Here is a 19,965-nt window from a genome sequence, read left to right as displayed (position 1 = left end):
GGAATCGATCTTGTGATTTACAGCAAATGAGGGTAAAGGATATTGGTCAAAGATCCATTTCTAGGAGCTTGGTTTCCTATTTCATCATTCTTCTTCATTTTCTGGAATAGAATTTAATAATTGTGAAATAAAAAAAATATGTGTATATTGTGTATAAGATTGTCTGTGTTGTGTGTGCTATTAATATACGAAAATTAGAGTGTAAAGTGGGGTAAAAGGTAGGCTTTCAGTAGCTAATGATTAAATTAAAAGTATATATTGCACACAGTATAAAATCATTGAAGATTATTATTGTAGTATACATTATACATTTAAGATGCACATTTTAATATGAACTCCGGTGTGACTAGTAGCTGAATAATGATATTTACATTTACAGCTTTTGAGAGATGCCTCAGTCTTGCTCATTAGGGATAAATATACATTTCATTTTAAACTTTGTCATTTTTATTCTATATTTTTATATATTTCTGTAAAGCTGCTTTGAGACAATGCCCATTATTAAAAGCTCTATACAAATAAAATTAAATTTAATTAAATTTAATTTTATCTCATTTTTCATACAACTGAGCATTTAAAGGTCAAGGGTCTTGCTCAAGAACCCAGCAGTGGCAGCTTGGTGGTCCTGGGATTTCAACAGCAGTCCAACATACCACTTGCACAAGAGGAAAAGAAAAACTCCCTGAAACAAAACAGTCTGGAAGTTTACTGACAATCAGAAACTTTGGAATAGGATGAATATGATGCTGATGTGATGAGTAATCAAACAAGGGGTATTAAATCATCTTGGAACCTAAAACCAACCTGAAGAATCAACCTAAAGAATGTAAAACTAGAAAAAAATAATTTATGGACCCGGACTGTTTAATCATGTTGGCTTAGATTAGTTTTTGAGGTTAGTTATAAAAAGCTATTGAGGTTCTAAATGAAAATGAAACAGGAAGAAAATGAGTTTGCAGGTTTTTATGGTATAGTTTCCATTTGCTAATATGATGGCTGGTCTAAACCTGACCTTCTTTTTTTCTAACACTATTCACCTCATTCAATGATACATGATGAGTAAAGAAGGGTAGATCCCTAAGGTTCATGTTCACCATAGAGTAGAATCATTTCATGATAAAATTATGCAATTCCATCTCTTTTTTTTGCGGTCACGTGTGTGAGTAGCAGCTGATCAGAGTCACAACACAGTTATATATAGAAACCCATGACAGTCCATCTGTAGAACAATTCAAGATTCAAGAAACGCACAAAATGAGGTACGTACCACATGCACCTGGATATACATATTTTATGTAGACTAGATGAGTACATTTTTCATTTTTTTCTAATGGGCAAAACACTCTGGTTAAAAATGACCTTTCCTGGTATTTGAGGAGAAACTGATGTAAGTCATAGTGTGGGGAACTGGCAATAGCAGTGACAAACGACGTGGAATAAAGAAATCAAATCCTTATACAAAAAATATTATTCGCAGAATGAGAATTTTGCTTATCGTCACCACTCTCGTGGCTCAGGCCAGTGTAGACAGCATCTCTCTGGAAGACCTGGAGTTCAATGACTGGAAATTAAATTTTGGTGAGAAATCTTTTTACATCTAATCAAACTGCCAAACCTGAAAAATCTGCTTGCTGGATTGACACACAATGCTTAAAAGAATCGATTAAGACAAAAATAACAAAGTACAATATGTTTCGTCAGGATCAGTTGATTTTTTTGTCCCTCCTAGGTAAAATCTATAAGTCTACAGAGGAGGAGATTCAGCGTAAGAAGATCTGGCTGGAAAATCGTAAGCTGGTCCTGGCACACAACATGCTTGCTGACCAGGACCTTAAGAGCTACAGACTTGGCATGAATTATTTTGCAGACATGGTGAGAAATCCATTTTTGAAAATAAATTAATCATCTGGACAATTAAGTAATTTGAAAATAGTCTCTGTAATTCCACTAGCAGGCAAAATAGAGCATAAACTCTATTCCATAAACTCTACTACTGTCAAAATGTGTTAATAATATGCCATTTTTGACCAACAAGCAAAAAATTATACTTTTTTTGCTATTTTCGCAATTGAACTCTTCTCCCCGTACTTGAATATTCTGGTTTACTTGAAGATTAATGTTTTTGTAATGAACTGAACTTTATCTGTTAAGTAAGTAATAAATACTTTTACAGTTCCTCCAGAAAGTATTACCGCTTCAATAAAAAATAATTGCTATTCTGCAAACTGAACCCTTCTCTTTTTGAACTAAAATTAAAAGAAAGCATTTAGGTGTTTTTATTTGTTAAATAATTCTGAGGGCATCTAAATGCTTTCTTTAATTTTGTTTTGGCAGACAGTGACCAAAAGTGACAAAAAGTATGCTGAAGAGAGAGAGAGGTGGGGGGGTGTAAATAATGAATGAATAAATTAATTAATAAATTAATGAATTAACATTTGACATAGTATGAACCAGAAAAACATCCCTTCACTGATGAACAAGACTAGAACAGGTTTCACTCTTTCTCTAACAGGATAACCAGGAGTACAGAAATTCTGTATTTAAAGGCTGCCTGAAATCCTTCAACAGGACCAGGAGACACAATGCAACTACATTCCTCAGAGGGAGCGCTGTTCTGCCAAAAACTGTGGACTGGAGGAAAAAGGGATATGTGACTCAGGTTAAAGACCAGCAGAATTGTGGTTCCTGCTGGGCCTTCAGTGCGGTAAGGGCAGTCTTGATACATGCAACATGGCTCTTTACCCTTGCTGTTGTGCCTTAATTGCTACTAGATTATTTGCAGGATGTGCTGTGGATAAAAATCTTTGTTTTGTCCTCTCTTAGACAGGGTCACTGGAAGGTCAGACTCGAAGGAAGACGGGGAAGCTGGTGTCACTGAGTGAGCAGCAGTTGGTGGACTGCTCTTGGACACATGGGAACTTTGGTTGTGAAGGAGGATTGATGAACAATGCTTTTGAGTACATTAGAGACAACAACGGAATTGACACAGAGGAGTCCTATCCTTATGAGGCCATAGTGAGCAGAACATGAAAACACATTAATCGGATGAACAGCTAGACTTAAAGGGCACATCAAACATTTAGTGAATTGTCTTAAATCATTCTGTTTTTATTCATTTACCCAGCTAGAATACTATTTTATTATGCACAGTAATTTGCAGTTAGAGGACCTTTGGCATGAAGAAGAAGGCTTTAAATTCCTCACATGTACATTACAGCACAGTAAGATTCTTTCTTTGCATATCTGTGCTTCGCAGGCTGGGGCCAGTGGACAGGGTCAGCCCTGAGGTGGCACCCTTGTGGCAGGGCGTCACTTGCTCATGGGCTCAGCAGTTGCAGGCAATGAACAACCCAGAGGCTTAACCACTTGAGCTACTACTATATCCCCCACTGACCCTTTTTCTTCTCCCTTTGCAGGATAATAATTGCAGGTTTAATCCAGCCACTGTGGGAGCCACCTGCACTGGCTATGTGCATATAAAGAGTGAAGATGAAAAAGCTCTACAGGAAGCCGTGGCCACCATTGGACCCATTTCTGTTGCCATAGATGCAGGCCATTTGTCGTTCCAGCTCTATAAATCTGGTGAGTCTTACATAAAACCATAAACCAATCTTTTGTTCCTAACTCATACTTGCTAATGCTACCAGAACAATCTGAATCTTACTGGTCTGCTTTTATTTGGCATTATCTTTGGTCTGTTAATTTACAGATGTAATAATTGATTTCATAATGTTGGAATAATTGACCACTACATAACCGATTAAAGGTATCTACGATGAGCCAGAATGTAGCAGCACTGAGATGGATCATGGTGTCCTGGCTGTTGGTTATGGCAGGAAACAAAAAAAAGCTTACTGGCTGGTCAAGAACAGGTGAAAATATATGTTTAAAACTGTTTAATATATATCATCTAATGTACCATACAAAAATAATGATGATGATGATGATGATGATGATTATTATTATTATTATTATTATTATTATTATTATTATTAATAATGTGGTATCATCATCAAAAGGTCTTTATTGGTATGGTATATGGTATGTTCTAACCCTATTTTCAAAATTTGAATATCTACAGTAAAAGACGAATTAATTATAAAAGCTATACTTATTGCTAATACATTTCAAATTCCTATTTAAAATAACTAAGATGGCTTTAAATTATGTGACATGACTGAAGATACAAGCCAGTGGACTTCATTAACAATACCTCCTTCAATTTACATTTACTTTATAGCTGGGGTCTTGACTGGGGTGACAAAGGCTACATCAAGATGTCGAGGAACAAACATAACCAGTGTGGTATTGCCACAGACGCCAGCTATCCTCTGGTTTAAAATTATAAAGAAAAGTTAATGTGACAGCTATTAAAAGGTTGTTTATGTATTTTAAGTGATGATTAATGGGATTAACTGCTATATTTTGAAATAATCATAATAATCAAATAATTCTTAGTATCAAAATTTTCTACTTTATGAAGTCTGTAACTAGAAAACTTCAATAACTGCAATGATATCGAAAGTAGTAGTGGAAAAAAAGAAAAGAGAATGAAAAAAAAGAAAGAAAATGGCACACTCTTCATCTACAACATGACTTAATCATCAACAACACCATATAACTTCCTGTACTATAGAAAAACATCACTATATTTATGCAGAACGATAATATAGTCCTTTACATTCCTGCTGCTACTGGATCTGTGTTCATCTGTATTGAGTTTGTTATTTTTTAATTCAGCTTTTCCTTGTATGATCTCTTTGCCTTTTTTCTTCTTTTCTTAATGATCATGATTTATTAAATACTCTGTGCCAAGCAAACTACGACTTGAAATGGTCAGATTAATGACATTTTCACTTTAGTAAAAGAATTTTCACACACTGTCTTACTATCACAGTGTCTTATGCACATGGACTATTCAAACAATAACATTAATATAATACTTAAGTAACTCCTCAGCTACTGATCGAATCTTTCACACAGTATTAAACATAGGTAATATACTAAACTGTCTAGATCCAACATGGTTATAGATATGGAATTACAAGTTAAACCTTTGAGTTAAAACAATGAAAAAGTTTGAGAATGGAGAATTTGAATCTCAAATTTAAACCTGGAATCTCTTGAATGAATAAAGTTCTGATTATGATCTAAAGAGCTGCAGAATGTTTGCATTCTCCCATACATATCCACACACAACTATTAATATTTTTCATAGCTATGTTGTTCTTGTGTACAGTGTTTGCAGTTACAATAGTAATAAATACTTAAACAAATGAAAATCATGTTGAAGTTCTGGTCATAATTTATTATGTTTTTCATATATTGAGAAATGACTGTAGTTGTAGTATTGTCTTAGTAGTAGTGTATTAGTTCATAGACATATTATCATTTAGGTTATTCATATTCAACTTTTTACAGTTCAATCATCCTTGACTGACCCCCTGATCTTGAATCTGCTTTGTTTTGCATTTTTGCAGTACATTTTGACAACTGACAAATACATTGCACTGAGAGTGATGTAATATACAATAAAATAGAAATAAATGCACTGACAGCAAACATGCATGCTCTTAAATAGAAAAATTACTGAGTTACTTGTATGAGTTTATTAGTTCGTAGACATACCATCATTTAGTTTATTCATAGTCAACATTTTACAATTCAATCATCCTTGACTGACCCCCTGATATTGAATCTGCAGGGTTTTGCTTGTGTCTGTTTAGTTTTGGTGATTACAAATCTCGAAATTCAATCTTTATTATCGCATGGCCGACAGGGGACATTGTTCCCTTCACACAAATTTCTTGTCCAGTGTACTTGACTTCACTCCCTGTAGCCATGGCCCTGGTGAATGTACCCTCTCTATAATACATTTCAGAAAACAGTTCATAATTACATGAAACTTGTTTTTCATAAATACCCAGGCCTAAATAGTTTTCATACAGACTGTAGTCAAAAGGCACAGAGAACATTATGGCAAGTTCACCGACAAAGTGCTGTTCATCGTTGAGGATTTGGTATGCCAGGACTCCAACACAACCACGTACTCCAAATTGTGTTTTGGTAAAGGAGCAGGCTTCAGTGGTCTTTTTTGCGATTGTAGGCTGAGGGGGACTCAGACAATATCCACTGCTAGTGTAGGTCCTAGTATAAGAATATATAAGAAAGTAATAAGAATTGATCAAATCAACTCAGTTGATTAAATTCCAATATTTAAGTTCTAGCATAATAGCACAAATTAATTTTAGAACCATGAACAATGACAGAGTAATGCAAAAAAATACTTATAATGTAATAGAAGTCTGATGCATATGGCAAACTGATTGGTTGAATTCTACAGGATTACTGGGAAGCGTGTGCCATGTTTTTTAACAATCCACCTGGAAGCAAAGTGGTCATGACACTTTAACTTCACTCATGGTAGAAGGATGCCGCCATGTTTACAACTGTGATAATGAGTGCTGATGAGGATCAGCTAAACACTGGATTTTCCAAATGATGTGACGTTCACAGTATAGACTCTTTAAAAGACGTCTAAGACTTTTGCACTTAGTGGAATCAACACCAGATTTTAACTTGTTTACCAACGGCACATATTGAAAGATGATTATTTTTTAAGCCTGGCCGACCCTTTGCCTGCATTTGGATGGATTCCCTTCCTTTTATTATTTGTGTGCCATCTAGTGGCAGCCAGTCAGTAGGGGGTCCTGGGGAACGGCCCCCTTAAAGTTAGCCAGTGAAGACTGCTACTTTAACATGTTAACAATAATTATATATTTTAATAATGAAACAAAATCATTTAGTCCTTCTATTTCTACTGTAAGTCATCATCATTTATTTAAAATAAAAAAATCAAAACTGTATGTTGTTCATGTGTGTGTGTGCATTTGTGTGCACAGGGCACTGGATAAACGAGTGTATATGTAGGCCTGTAAAGTTTTGAAAAGCATGTGACTTGATGCTGAGCTCTGATTGGCTTGTTTCAAATTTTCCTTGGGGCACAGTGCCCCGGACCCGCCCACTTTTGTTGTTAGTGAATCAATATTGTTTTTATATATTTTGCCTCATGTGATTGGACCATTTTCAACGAGTCTCAACAGATTGTCAGTTAATGGAGAGGTACTGATTAATGTGGAAGCAAGCGAAAGATCTCGAGATGAAAGAAAATTCGGTTATATCTTTACAAAAATACCCTTTCACAAGGCGTTCGGATGAAAAAAAAGAAAAGAATCAAGGAGCTTGGACCAGATCGAGCCAATTTGCTAATTCAGCAGCAGTCAAGTGATGGCGGTCGAGCTTACACTCTGTACTTTTTTACTTCTTATTGAATGCACTGGCCATGCTGTCAATGGAAAAGAGACTGGTGACTGAGGTGACTGACTAATCAGAAGGTCATTGAGAAATTGGCAAGCCAGAAAGAAAGGAGGCCTGTGATTAGGCAACTTTCCAGTGTGTGTGTGTGTGTGTGTGTGTGTGTGTGTGTGTGTGTGTTTAATGATTACCTTCATTACTTCATTACTGATAATAAATGTACATTGAACTCAAAGTACATTTATTGCACGCTTTGAGTTGACTTTTACAGTAACGTTTTCAATATTCTATCTTAGCAGTAATGATACATAATCACCTGATAAATGGCTATTTACAGTCCTGCATTACTAACAGTATGATTTTAAATTTGCTTGTGCCCAACCCAAAAAAAATAAAAATAAAATAAAAATTTTTAGCACCAGCTGCCACTGGTGCCGTCTTACCTCTATTATGGAAGGTCAGGTAAAGCAAATGTACACAACTTTCTTAAATGAATGATCTATAGTGGCAGGCTGGTCTGTTTTTGTAGAAACTTCTATTTTACATTTTCACGCCCCTAAATATGACGGTAAACAAGATGAACTGTGATTGGTTGCTTTAACTGACAGTCATACGCCCTCCTGGAGGACTGGCTACGTGAGACCTGAACCCCACTGAGATGGTATGGTGGAATAGTAAGACAACTGTTTATAAATGAAGGCCCTGAAATGCCAAGCAAAACTCTAACTTATTACATTAGTATTTAATTTAATTTAATTTAATTTAATTTAATTTAATTTAATTTAATTTAATTTAATTTAATTTAATTTAATTTAATTTAATCGTTTTAGGCAAAAAATATTAACTGAGATTCAACAGCAGGGCATGCAAACCATGAAAAATCATAACCTGTTCATATTTTCTTTTAATATGATTATGTGATTACTATGTATCAAAACAATATCATGAAAGATTCATTTCAGTGCTAAAATGAAAAACTGCTAAAACATATAAATGACTGAATGTGTTCTGTAGTCCATAAAACAAACAAACAAACAAACAAACAAAGATAAATAGAGAAATTATACAAAGTCATTTTTAATTTATTTTATGTCACATTTTTATTTTTAACCCATTCTATAGATGAATAATTATTTTTTATATAAATCATTACTGTTCTGGTTGTAAAATTGAATATAATCATTTTCACTCACCTTGGGTTTGATAAGGTGTACCTGTCTGTGAAATTGGTAATTTGAATAGACACATTTCTTATTGTGTTTATATTGCAGGATATATTGTCAATGTTTGTGCCTCTCAATGACTCGCCCTCCTTAATATCTGCTGGTACTGTACTGGGGGTACTGGCCATTGCCTGGTTTTACAGGAAAAACACATGAATAAAGTATTTTCAGCTTTATATTTATAAATATTTTTTATTCTCATTGTAACAATATTATCTGCTTGGTTAACATAACACAAATAGATAGATAGATAGATAGATAGATAGATAGATAGATAGATAGATAGATAGATAGATAGATAGATAGATAGATAGATAGATAGATAGATAGATAGATAGATAGATAGATAGATAGATAGTCATCTCAGTCACTGCTACACAATGAGTCAGCATTCCATTCAGTTATTACTTACAGGTTTCTCTATTACTCTCACTGGACGAAAGATGAACTGCATCTGGCATCAGAAAATGAGCCATTAGACTTGATATATAATTATTTAACATAGATCATACATAGGTTTATATATTCATCATGTTCACGTGTAAAATAGTGTTAGTCACAACTTATCATTCCTAATTGATTTACATTTAAATAAGCACTCACCTCTGTCTTGCTGCCATTTTTCTGACAGCAGCATGCACAGACTGCCTGAAAACAACGTCCACAGATCCTACACATGCTAGATGGTGCTCAGAAATATTCACGGTCCTTCGGCTCGTAGGATGAACTGACAGATTACTGAGGATTGTTCGGGCATTTCCCAGACATCCCAGGGGAATTCAGAGTATCTACTTTTGGTTTCAGTTTTACAAAGTGGTCTGCAACATTACCCAGTGTCAGAGGTACTAACACACTCTGGAACACAAATGTCTCTTGTAAGCCTGTGGTGAACAGACAATATTCACTGAAATAACTTGAAACTGACAAAAGTAATAATAAATAAAAAGTAATAATAAATAAAAATGTATTGCTTTTGAATTTTAAAAGCTTCAACTGAAGCATTCAAAAAACAAACAAAATGACAAAATGTACAAAAATGATGGTACTCCTAGGAAAGATGACCATAGGGACATGTTAAACAAAACTATGTCCTGTAATTAGCATCAAAGGTGTCTTCAAACTTGTAATCAGTCTGTCTGCCAATTTAAAGGGTGAAAGGTAGTCACTGTGCTATTTGACATCATGGTGTGCATCACATTGAACATGGACCACAGAAAGCTAAGGTGAGAGCTGTCTCAAAATATTAGAAGGGAAATTATAGACAGACAAGAGGACAACTGATGACAAATTGAAGAGACAGATAATACGAATGGTAAATAAAGAGCTCAGAAGAACTTCTAAAGAGATTAGAAGTGAACTCCTAGGTCAAGGTACATCTGGGATTCTGGGAGAAACTTTGGATAGATGATACAAAACTGGAGCTTTTTGGCAAGTCACATCATATTCACAGACGCAAAGATGAAGCATACAAAGAAAAGAACACTGTACCTATTGAAAACATGGAGAAGGCTCAGTTATGTTCTGGGGCTGCTTTGCTGCATCTGGCACAGGGTGTCTTGAATCTGTGCAGGGTACAATGAAATCTTAAGACTATCAAGGCATTCTGTAGTGAAATGTGTGTTCCAGTGTCAGAAAGCTTGGTCTCAGTTGCAGGTCATGGGTCCTCCAACAGGATAATGACCCAAAACACACAGCTAAAAACACCCAAGATGGCTAAGAACAAAACATTGGACTATTCTGAAGGTTCGATGAAGAATATATATAGAACATCTGTGGAAAGAGCTGAAACATGCAGTCTGCAGAAGGCACCCTTTAAACCTGAAACAGCTGGAGCGGTTTGCTTACGAGGAGTGGGCCAAAATACCTCTGGACAGGTGCAGAAGTCTCACTGAGAGTTACAGAAATCGTTTGATTGCAATGATTCCATCAAAAGGTTGTGCAATAAAAAGCAATGTCTGTTTTTCTCTTTCTCTCTAAATTTTTTATTTATTTGTAAGTTTCAAGTTATTTTAGTGACCATTGTGGATTTTTCTTTCTTTAATAGAAGGGTAACAAGAAATTCCCTCATGGGATCAATAAAGTCTATCTATCTATCTATCTATCTATCTATCTATCTATCTATCTATCTATCTATCTATCTATCTATCTATCTATCTATCTATCTATCTATCTATCTATCTATCTATCTATCTATCAAACAAAAACTTCAAACACTAAAGGACACAAATGTGCTTTAAATAAGTTACAGGAGCTGACAATCATCACGTGTGACTTATTATCTAACATGTTTACAGGAAGTATTGAATATATAAGGCAATTGGCATGCCAAAAGGGACAAAGGAAGACAGAAAGTATGGAATGTGACCAAAGACAGAATTTGGACATGCGTGACAACATAAAAGGAAATTATGTAATATTACCTGCTTCTGAGTCAAAACTGAAACATGAAACTACTTTGATATCATTTTATTTGTTGCAATCAGTGTACAAGGAAAGTTCCAAGTGATGTCAAGATGCTGTGCTCCTTTTTAAGGGAACTTGATGCTGCTTCATGGTTGATGCTATGGGAACACTTCATTAAACAACTTGTATCTGAAGCTCTGTGTGCACAGGCCAATTTAATGGCTCAGATAGGACATGTGACAAAGAGCATACCTGCCAATAAGTCCATATAAGGGCATCTATGTCACATTACTACAGTTTCTTAGTCTTCAGGTGTTTGTTTGTGTCAATTGTCTGTCCTGTCTGTCTAGACTAGGGAAAAAAGAAGCTATGTGAAAGACTAGCAGAAAAAAAGAGATTATGGCGAGCAAGCAGTTTAAGAGGCATCTGCATCCATGCCCCCGCTGTATCACGGAGCGTGGCACACACTCTCTTTGCATTGTTTGAGCTTCTTGAGGTTGTAGCGCGTGCCATTGCTAAACTAAATTTAAATTGGTCTGAAGAGGAAGTTGCTGTCGCTGGTTCTAAGTTGGACTTTCGCTTACTGACTTCAGCCTTCTGCAAGACTTCCAGGCTGAACTGCTAAAAGAACTTGACTGTGGTGAGGAATTGAACCTGAGGCAATCCCTGAGCCCTGCCGAGCCACAGATCTGTCGCTCTGTGCCATGAAGCAGACAGTCCACACCATAGGCCATTATATGGCTGCGGTAGGTTATACTCGAAGGTCAGACTCAAAGGAAGATGGGGTCACTGAGTGAGCAGCAGTTGGTGGACTGCTCTTGGAAATATGGTAACTTTGGTTGCGGAGGAGGATTAATGAACATGGCTTTTGAATACATTAGAGGCAACAATGGAATTGATACAGAGGAGTCCTATCCTTATGAGGCCAGAGTGAGCAGAATATGAAAACACATTAATCGGATAAACAGCTGGACTTGAAGGGCACATCAACATTTAGTGAATTTTCTTAAATCATTCTGTTTGCTTACTGCAAGTTGAAGACTGTTTTAGAGGGTATTTATTTTCATTTACCCAGTATTCATTTACCCAGCTAGAATAATATTTATTTTATAATGCACAGTGATCTGCAGTAAGAGGAGCTTTGGAATGAAGAAGAAGGCTTTAAATTCCTCACATGTACATTACAGCACAATAAAATTCTTTCTTTGCATATCTGTGCTTGGCAGGCTGGGGTCAGTACACAGGGTCAGCCCTGAGGTGGCACCCTTGTGGCAGAGGGTCACTTGCTCATGGGCTCAACAGTTGCAGCTTGGCAATGAACAACCCAGAGGCTTAACCACGTGAGCTACAACTATTTTCCTCACTGACCCTTTTCTGTCTCCCTCTACAGGATAATAATTGCAAGTTTGCATTTTCACTTCAAATTCCTATTTAAAATAACTGCGTTGCCTTTAAATTATATGATTGAAGATACAAGCCAGTGGACTTCATTAACAATACCTCCTTCAATTTACATTTACTTTATAGCTGGGGTCTTGACTGGGGTGACAAAGGCTACATCAAGATGTCGAGGAACAAACATAACCAGTGTGGTATTGCCACAGACGCCAGCTATCCTCTGGTTTAAAAGTGTAAAAAAAAGTTAATGTGACAGCTATTAAAAGGTTGTTTATGTATTTTAAGTGATGATTAATGGAATTAACTCCTATATTTTGAAAGAATATAATAATCAAATAATTCTTAGTATCAAAATGTTCTATGAAGGCTATGAATTTTTTGATAAAGTCTAATTAGAAAACTGCAAAAACTAAAATAATATTAATGAAAATAATCTCACTCTTCAGCAACAACATGACTTAATCATCAACAACACCATATACCTTCCTGTACTACAGAAATACATCACTATATTTATGCAGAACGATAATATAGTCCTTTACATTCCTGCTGCTACTGGATCTGTGTTCATCTGTATTGAGTTTGTTATTTTTTAATTCAGCTTTTCCTTGTATGATCTCTTTGCCTTTTTTCTTCTCTTCTTAATGATCATGATTTATTAAATACTCTGTGCCAAGCAAACTACGACTTGAAATGGTCAGATTAATGACATTTTCCCTTTAGTAAAAGAATTTTCACACACTGTCTTACTATCACAGTGTCTTATGCACATGGACTTTTATATACTAATATACTAAACTGTCTAGATCCAACATGTTTATAGATATGGAATTATGATGGCCACTTATCAAATTGCACACACATCAGCTCATTGCACAGTGCAGCACATTATTAACTCCAGTAACCTGCTTGGTAAAAATAAAAGTGAATTTTAGATTGAATTGGTACTGTATCAGATAGTACTGAAGGTCAGTATTGTCTGTTTTGGAGTACAGTAGTTTTCACAACTTCAGTAAAACTGGTCTGGGAAGATGTTCACTAAAAATATGAGACCATAAATCTAAAAATTAAAGTTGAAAATTTACAAATTGTAATCAAATATACAAAAATTCTGTCTTATATGAAAATATAGCACACTAAATCTATAGCTTCCCTAAAAACCTAGACCTTGATTAACTTCTGCGCTGTATAATTTAATATTTTCCAAGTTCTAACACAACCCAATTTGACTTTAGAAGGACTGTTACCCAGTGCATTAGCAGAATTAGGAGTGTTGAAAGCAGAGAAATAATTCATATATGCAAGATAAGGGATACACTAGGACTAGGCCTAAGAACCTTTGAGTTAAAACAATGAAAAGGTTTGAGAATGGAGAATTTGAATCTCAAATTTAAACCTGGAATCTCTTGAATGAATAAAGTTCTGATTATGATCTAAAGATCTGCAGAATGTTTGCATTCTCCCATACATATCCACACACAACTATTAATATTTTTCATAGTCATGTGTACAGTGTTTGCAGTTACAATAGTAATAAATACTTAAACAAATGAAAATCATGTTGATGTTCTGATCATAGTTTATTATGTATGGCATATATTGAGAAATGACTGTAGTTGTACATTAATATTGTTTTAGTAGTAGTGTGTTAGTTCATAGACATATTATGTATAATAAGATAGAAATAAATGTAGTGACTGGAAACATGCATGCTCTTAAATAGAAAAATTACTGTTACTGAGTTTTTTTGAATGCGTGTATTAGCTCATAGACATATTATCATTTAGGTTATTCATATTCAACATTTTACACTTCAATCATCCTTGACTGACCTCCTGATCTTGAATCTGCTTTGTTTTGCATTTTGCAGTACAACTGACAAAGACATTGCACTGAGAGTGGTGTTAGTGTACATTAAGATAGAAATAAATGCACTGACAGGAAACATGCATGCTCTTAAATAGAAAAATCATTGTTCCTGAGTGTGAGTGTATTAGTTCATAGACATATTATCAATTAGGTTATTCATAGTCAACATTTTACAATTCAGTCATCCTTGACTGACCCTCTGATCTTGAATCTACAGTGTTTTGCTTGTGCGTGTCGAGTATTGTGATGACAAATCTCGAAATTCAACCTTAATTACTGCATTTCCTGCAGGGGACATTGTTCCCTTCACACAAATTTCTTGTCCAGTGTACTCGACTTCATTCCCTGTACCCTTACTCCTGGTGAATGTACCCTCTCTATAATACATTTCAGAAAACAGTTCATAATTACATGAAACTCGATTTTCATAAATACCAACACCGAAATAATTTTCATAACAATTATAGTCAAAAGGCACAGAGAACATTATGGCAAGTTCGCCGACAAAGTGCTGTTCATCCTTAAGGATTTGGTATGCCAGGACTCCAACACAACCACGTGCTGTTGAATGGGTTTTGGTAAAGGAGCAGGCTTCAGTGGTCTTTTTTGCGATTGTAGGCTGAGGAAGATTCAGACAATATCCACTGCTGGTGTAGTTCCTAGAATAGAGATAATAAAGTAATAAGAATTAATCAGATCAAATACTTGAATGGTTAAATTCAAAGATTTAAGTTCTAGCATAATAGTGCAAATGAATTTTAGAACCATGAACAAAGATGCAAAAAAAAGTACTTATAATATAATAGAAGTCCGGGAAACCTTTGTGTTGCATTTTTTAACTATACACCTGGAGGCAAAGTGGTCATGATGCTTTACTTCACTCATGGAAGAAGGATGCTGCCTTGTTTACAACTGTGATAATGAGCGCTGATGAGGATCTCCTAAACGCTGGATTTTCCGAATGATCTGAAGTTCACAGTATAGACTCTTTAAAAGACGTCCAAGAGTTCTGCTTGAGGCACTTAGTGGAACCAAAGCAGATTTTAACTTGTTTCCCAGTGGCATATAATGAAAGAGTATTATTTTCCAAGCCTGGTCGACCCTTTGCCCGCATTTGGATGGATTCCCTACTGGTCCAATTTCATTAATTGTGTGCAGTCTTTACCAGTCTTGGCCAGGTAAAGTAAATGTGCACAATATTCTTAAATTAATGATCTATGGTTGCAAGCTGGTCTGTTTTTGTAGAAACACTGGCTTTATATTTTTACACCCCTAAACATGACGGTCAACAAGACGAACTATGATTGGTTGCTTTACATGTCAGTCAGAGGCCCTCCTCGAGGTCTGGGTCCACGAGACCTGAACCCCACTGAGATGCTGTGGTGGAATATTAAGAGAACTGTGTATAAATGAATGCCCTCAAATGCCAAGCATACCTTTAACTTATTACATTAGTTTGGTATTTAATTGAATGCAATTACATTGTTTTTGCCAAAAAATGTTAACTGAGATTCAACAACATGGCATGCAAATCATAAAAACATGTTGATTTTTTTTAAACTATGATGGAAGTTTCATTTCAGTGCTTAAATGGGAAAACTACTTAAATAAACAAATAAAAAACCTAAAAATGATAAATGACTAAACATGTTCTGTAGTCTATAAAACAAACAAACAGATAAATAGATAAAAAAGACATTTTTAATTCATTTAATGTCACAATTCTATTTAACCCATTCTAAAAATGAAAAATTATGTTTGAAAAAAATATTTGAAGTATTTTTAAATAGTCAAACTGTTCTGCTTATAAAATTTAATATACATTTTCATTCACCTTGGGTTTGATAAGGTGTACCTGTCTGTGAAATTGGTAATTTGAATAGACACATTTCTTATTGTGTTCATATTGCGGGATATATTGTCAATGTTTGTGCCTCTCAATGACTCGCCCTCCTCAATAACTGCTGGTACTGAACTTGGGGTTCTGGCCACTGCCTGGTTTTACAGGAAAAACATAGCTTTAGAAAACTACTGACTCAAGTAAACATAAAACACATAGATAGATAGATAGATAGATAGATAGATAGATAGATAGATAGATAGATAGATAGATAGATAGATAGATAGATAGATAGATAGATAGATTATTTTTTAATCCCAGAGGCAAACTGGCATACTGTGTATACTGTAGATACACATTTATAGTTATTCTGTAAAGATATTTGTATCTAAACATATAGGCCTCTCTTATTGATTAATTAATATGCAGCAATTGTGCTATAATGATGTTCATAAAAGCACATCACACTAATGAATTTAACTGTACAGCTCATGAAATCAATCATGTATTTATTTTGTATTTTCCTCATCTGTTCAATTTCAATTTATTTATAAGTTTAGAAATTCATCATGTCCACCTGAAAATAATGTTCTTGGGTGACTGCATTACAATATTACACATTTGCAATAATGCAGTTTCATATAAATATGTTCATAAAAGGTGAAAAAGTATTCTATATTTATAGAACTTTGTTTCTTCAAATTCTTATAATCTACCATCTGCTATTGTTAGAAATGGACCCAACTGACATCATGCATTTGATAGGTTCTGGTTGAAAGGAAAATAAAAGTGTTACATCCATCCAAAATATATAAGCACATCACCCTAATCAATTTAACTGTACAGCTTGTGAAATGAATCATGAATTTATTTTGTATTTTCTACGTCTAAATTACATTTAATCAAGCACTCACTGCTGCATTGCTGCCATTTTCCTGACAGCAGCATGCACAAGCTGACCGAAAACAACGTCCAAAGATGGTGCTCAGAAATATTCACTTGTCCTTGGCTCTTAGGATGAACTGACAGATTACTGAGGATTGTTCAGGTCGTTTACAGATGGGGATTTCAGAGTATTTACTTTTGGTTTTAGTTTTACAAAGTGGTCTGCAATATTACCCAGTGTCAGAGATACTAACACACTCTGGAACACAGGCTGCTGTAAGCCTGTGGTGAACAGACAATATTTCATAGCATCTCAAAGGACTGCACATTACATTGTATTTTTCTTAGAATTAATCACATTTATAATACACTTATCTGTACACAAATCAAAGAATAATAATGATACAAATAGAATCAAACAAAGAAATATTCACATACAGAAACAGTCATTGTCTGTTTCAAACTGTTTAAATCATGGGTGTCCAATCTTATCTGCAAAGGGATGTTGTGGGCGCACATTTTCATTCCAATTGAGCAGAAGCCACACCTGATTCCACCTGTTTAATCAATTGATTTTGGCTTTCACTAGACTCAGGTGTTCTGCTTGGTTGGAGTGAAAACCTGCACCCACGCTGGCTTTTTGCGGATAAGATTGGTCATCCCTGGTTTAAATGGATCAATGTGTAAAATGATCAGTTCCACCCTCCTATAATACTGTATATCTTTGGCATTTGGCTTTATCCGGAGCAACTTACATCTTGTCTCATGTTATAATAGTGCCGGCTCAGGTAACCTGGAATTCAATCTCACAACTTTCCAAACAGCAGGCCAACACAGTAACCACTAAGCTACCACATCTTACAGAATAACATCTACTTTGCATTACTTCATATAAAAAAAAAGACTGTTAACATAATTTGCAGTTGTGGAAGTACACTGGTAGGAAAATGGGTGTTATAATACATTTAAATAATAGAAATAACAGGTTTTGTTTACTATACATTGTTCTATATTTGATTAAAAAAAAAAAAAACTCCCATTACCATTAAAAAAAATAAACTAATAATCTGGTCTCCAAGCAGCTCATGGCGCAATGGGTAATAGAGGCCTATGAAATGCATGATCTCAGTTGGACTAGCTTGCTGGTCCCACTGGGCTGCTTTCAACATGGCTAAAGAATGTGAAGTTATGGGAGGTGGGCTTTCAAAGTGGGACCACCTCGGGGTACCTAGTCCATCATCACCAGGATGTATTTGTGACCCTGGGCTGACTTTGGCAGTGTTCCTATGAGACCTATGCTGACTCATGCTTGCCCATGATGCTTGCCAATGATGCATCGAGGGATGAGAGGTGCTGCTCCTTTGACTTTTCCAGAGTGTTCCATGGGCCCAGGTGGCCCTCCAGAGGGTGGGTGTGGGCCAGATGTAGGAAGAGGGTGGTCCTTGTGTAGGGGATGACCACAGATTGCAGTGCTTGCTGTGGCACTCCGTGTGATAATACAGCAGCCCTCCTTTGACAATGACACAGGGATCTGGTCTCCTGGGTTAGTGTTCACACCTTCCGTTTTTAGCACCTATCCTCAGCAGTGCTTCAGCTGGTCATCCTCTTTCTGCTCTCATCTGAAACTCCCCTCCCAGGTGGGCTGCTGAGATAGAGAAGACACGGGGTTAGTGTCTTTAACAGACTCACCTGGATAGGAGACCTACTGGCCCCCTTCCTCACATAGAGTGCCATAGAGTGCCATGGCTGTGCTCTGGCTTTAGGTCTCTGTGGGGGCTTCATCCGTGCTGTGGCACTTATCACTGAGGGGAATCCATCCCAGTCACATCCAAGCAGTAGAGGGACATGGAGATCCTGGACTATCCCCACAATTAGGGGCCACTCTCCGGTTAGCCCATGGATATGGACTTGTGCGCCTGGAATGGAGCAGACCTTGCTATGAATGCACGAGACTGGGAATGTCTCTGCCATATTTGCTGTCTGGGGGAAGACTGTAGGCTGAACCAGGTTGATGGCACCGGAATCTAGCAGAGCCGGCACTTACTGGACGTTGACCTCCGCCATGAGCCAGGGAGTTTTTGGTGTGGTGGCGGCATGGAGGGTGCATCCGGCGAGCCAGGTTTTGGGAGCCTGAGATGGCAGTGTGAGCTTAGGCTTGGTCAGCATGGGCTAATTGACAGGGCCCTTAGCGGGGCAACTCTCCATTTTCCTTCTCTCCTTGTAGGTGGGATCATCAGGAGACCGGCCGCAACAGGTGTGGATTTCAGTTTTTATGTTGTCATAGTCCCAGGCCTCCTCTCTCTCCAGGGAGTAGTAGGCTAGCTTGGCCTCCCCAGTAAGGAGGGGAGACAGCACGTCTACCCAGTCCGGCTGGGGTCAGCCTTCATGGCCTGAAGAGGAAATTGTTCCCTTCACACGGATTTCTTGTCCAATATACATGACTTTACTCCCTGTAGCATTGCTCCTTGTGAACATACCCTTGCCATAAAACATTTCAGTTGATAACTACATACATACATACATACATACATACATACATACACATACACATATACATAATACAAAACAGTTGATAATTACATGAAACATGCATTTATAAATACCAAGAACTAATAGTTTTAATGGCAACTGTAGTCAAAGGGCTCAGAGAACATTATGGCAAGTTTCCAGACATAGATAGATAGATAGATAGATAGATAGATAGATAGATAGATAGATAGATAGATAGATAGATAGATAGATAGATAGATAGATTTTTTAATCCCAGAGGCAAACTGGCATACTGTGTATACTGTAGATACACATTTATAGTTATTCTGTAAAGATATTTGTATCTAAACATATAGGCCTCTCTTATTGATTAATTAATATGCAGCAATTGTGCTATAATGATGTTCATAAAAGCACATCACACTAATGAATTTAACTGTACAGCTCATGAAATCAATCATGTATTTATTTTGTATTTTCCTCATCTGAAATCCACAATTTATCAGGTTCAATGTAAAGGTCATACAGTGATTTTATTTATCA

The 19,965-nt window shown here is 36.2% G+C and overlaps 3 protein-coding genes across 3 annotated transcripts in view; 1 reads left to right on the top strand and 2 right to left on the bottom strand.

The window, feature by feature from the left end:
- LOC131359908 (uncharacterized) overlaps positions 1-5,213 on the top strand; it is a 28,587-nt gene extending 23,374 nt beyond the window's left edge. The window contains exons 31-38 of the mRNA XM_058400055.1: positions 1,168-1,259; positions 1,478-1,578; positions 1,730-1,872; positions 2,513-2,704; positions 2,824-3,015; positions 3,417-3,582; positions 3,767-3,872; positions 4,241-5,213. Of these exons, the coding sequence (XP_058256038.1) occupies positions 1,168-1,259; positions 1,478-1,578; positions 1,730-1,872; positions 2,513-2,704; positions 2,824-3,015; positions 3,417-3,582; positions 3,767-3,872; positions 4,241-4,340 (1,092 nt within the window). The 3' untranslated portion in view covers positions 4,341-5,213. The remainder of the gene's footprint in view (positions 1-1,167; positions 1,260-1,477; positions 1,579-1,729; positions 1,873-2,512; positions 2,705-2,823; positions 3,016-3,416; positions 3,583-3,766; positions 3,873-4,240) is intronic.
- Positions 5,214-5,307: 94 nt separating this feature from the next.
- On the bottom strand, positions 5,308-9,267 carry LOC131359695 (uncharacterized). Its single transcript, XM_058399741.1, has 4 exons — positions 9,141-9,267; positions 8,950-8,991; positions 8,508-8,668; positions 5,308-6,147 (listed from the first exon to the last, which is right to left on the bottom strand). Exons 1-4 carry the CDS (start codon positions 9,213-9,215, stop codon positions 5,736-5,738), a joined length of 690 nt encoding a protein of 229 aa, XP_058255724.1. The 5' UTR covers positions 9,216-9,267; the 3' UTR covers positions 5,308-5,735.
- Positions 9,268-14,097: 4,830 nt separating this feature from the next.
- LOC131359907 (uncharacterized) lies at positions 14,098-18,903 on the bottom strand. Its single transcript, XM_058400054.1, has 3 exons — positions 18,622-18,903; positions 16,042-16,202; positions 14,098-14,866 (listed from the first exon to the last, which is right to left on the bottom strand). Exons 1-3 carry the CDS (start codon positions 18,901-18,903, stop codon positions 14,419-14,421), a joined length of 891 nt encoding a protein of 296 aa, XP_058256037.1. The 3' UTR covers positions 14,098-14,418.
- Between the last annotated feature and the right edge of the window lie 1,062 nt (positions 18,904-19,965).

This window comes from Hemibagrus wyckioides, linkage group LG09, assembly GCF_019097595.1.
Source record: "Hemibagrus wyckioides isolate EC202008001 linkage group LG09, SWU_Hwy_1.0, whole genome shotgun sequence".
Lineage (NCBI taxonomy): Eukaryota > Metazoa > Chordata > Actinopteri > Siluriformes > Bagridae > Hemibagrus > Hemibagrus wyckioides.
Note: the sequence above shows the minus strand (reverse complement) of the source record. Positions and strands in the feature narration are given on the sequence as shown.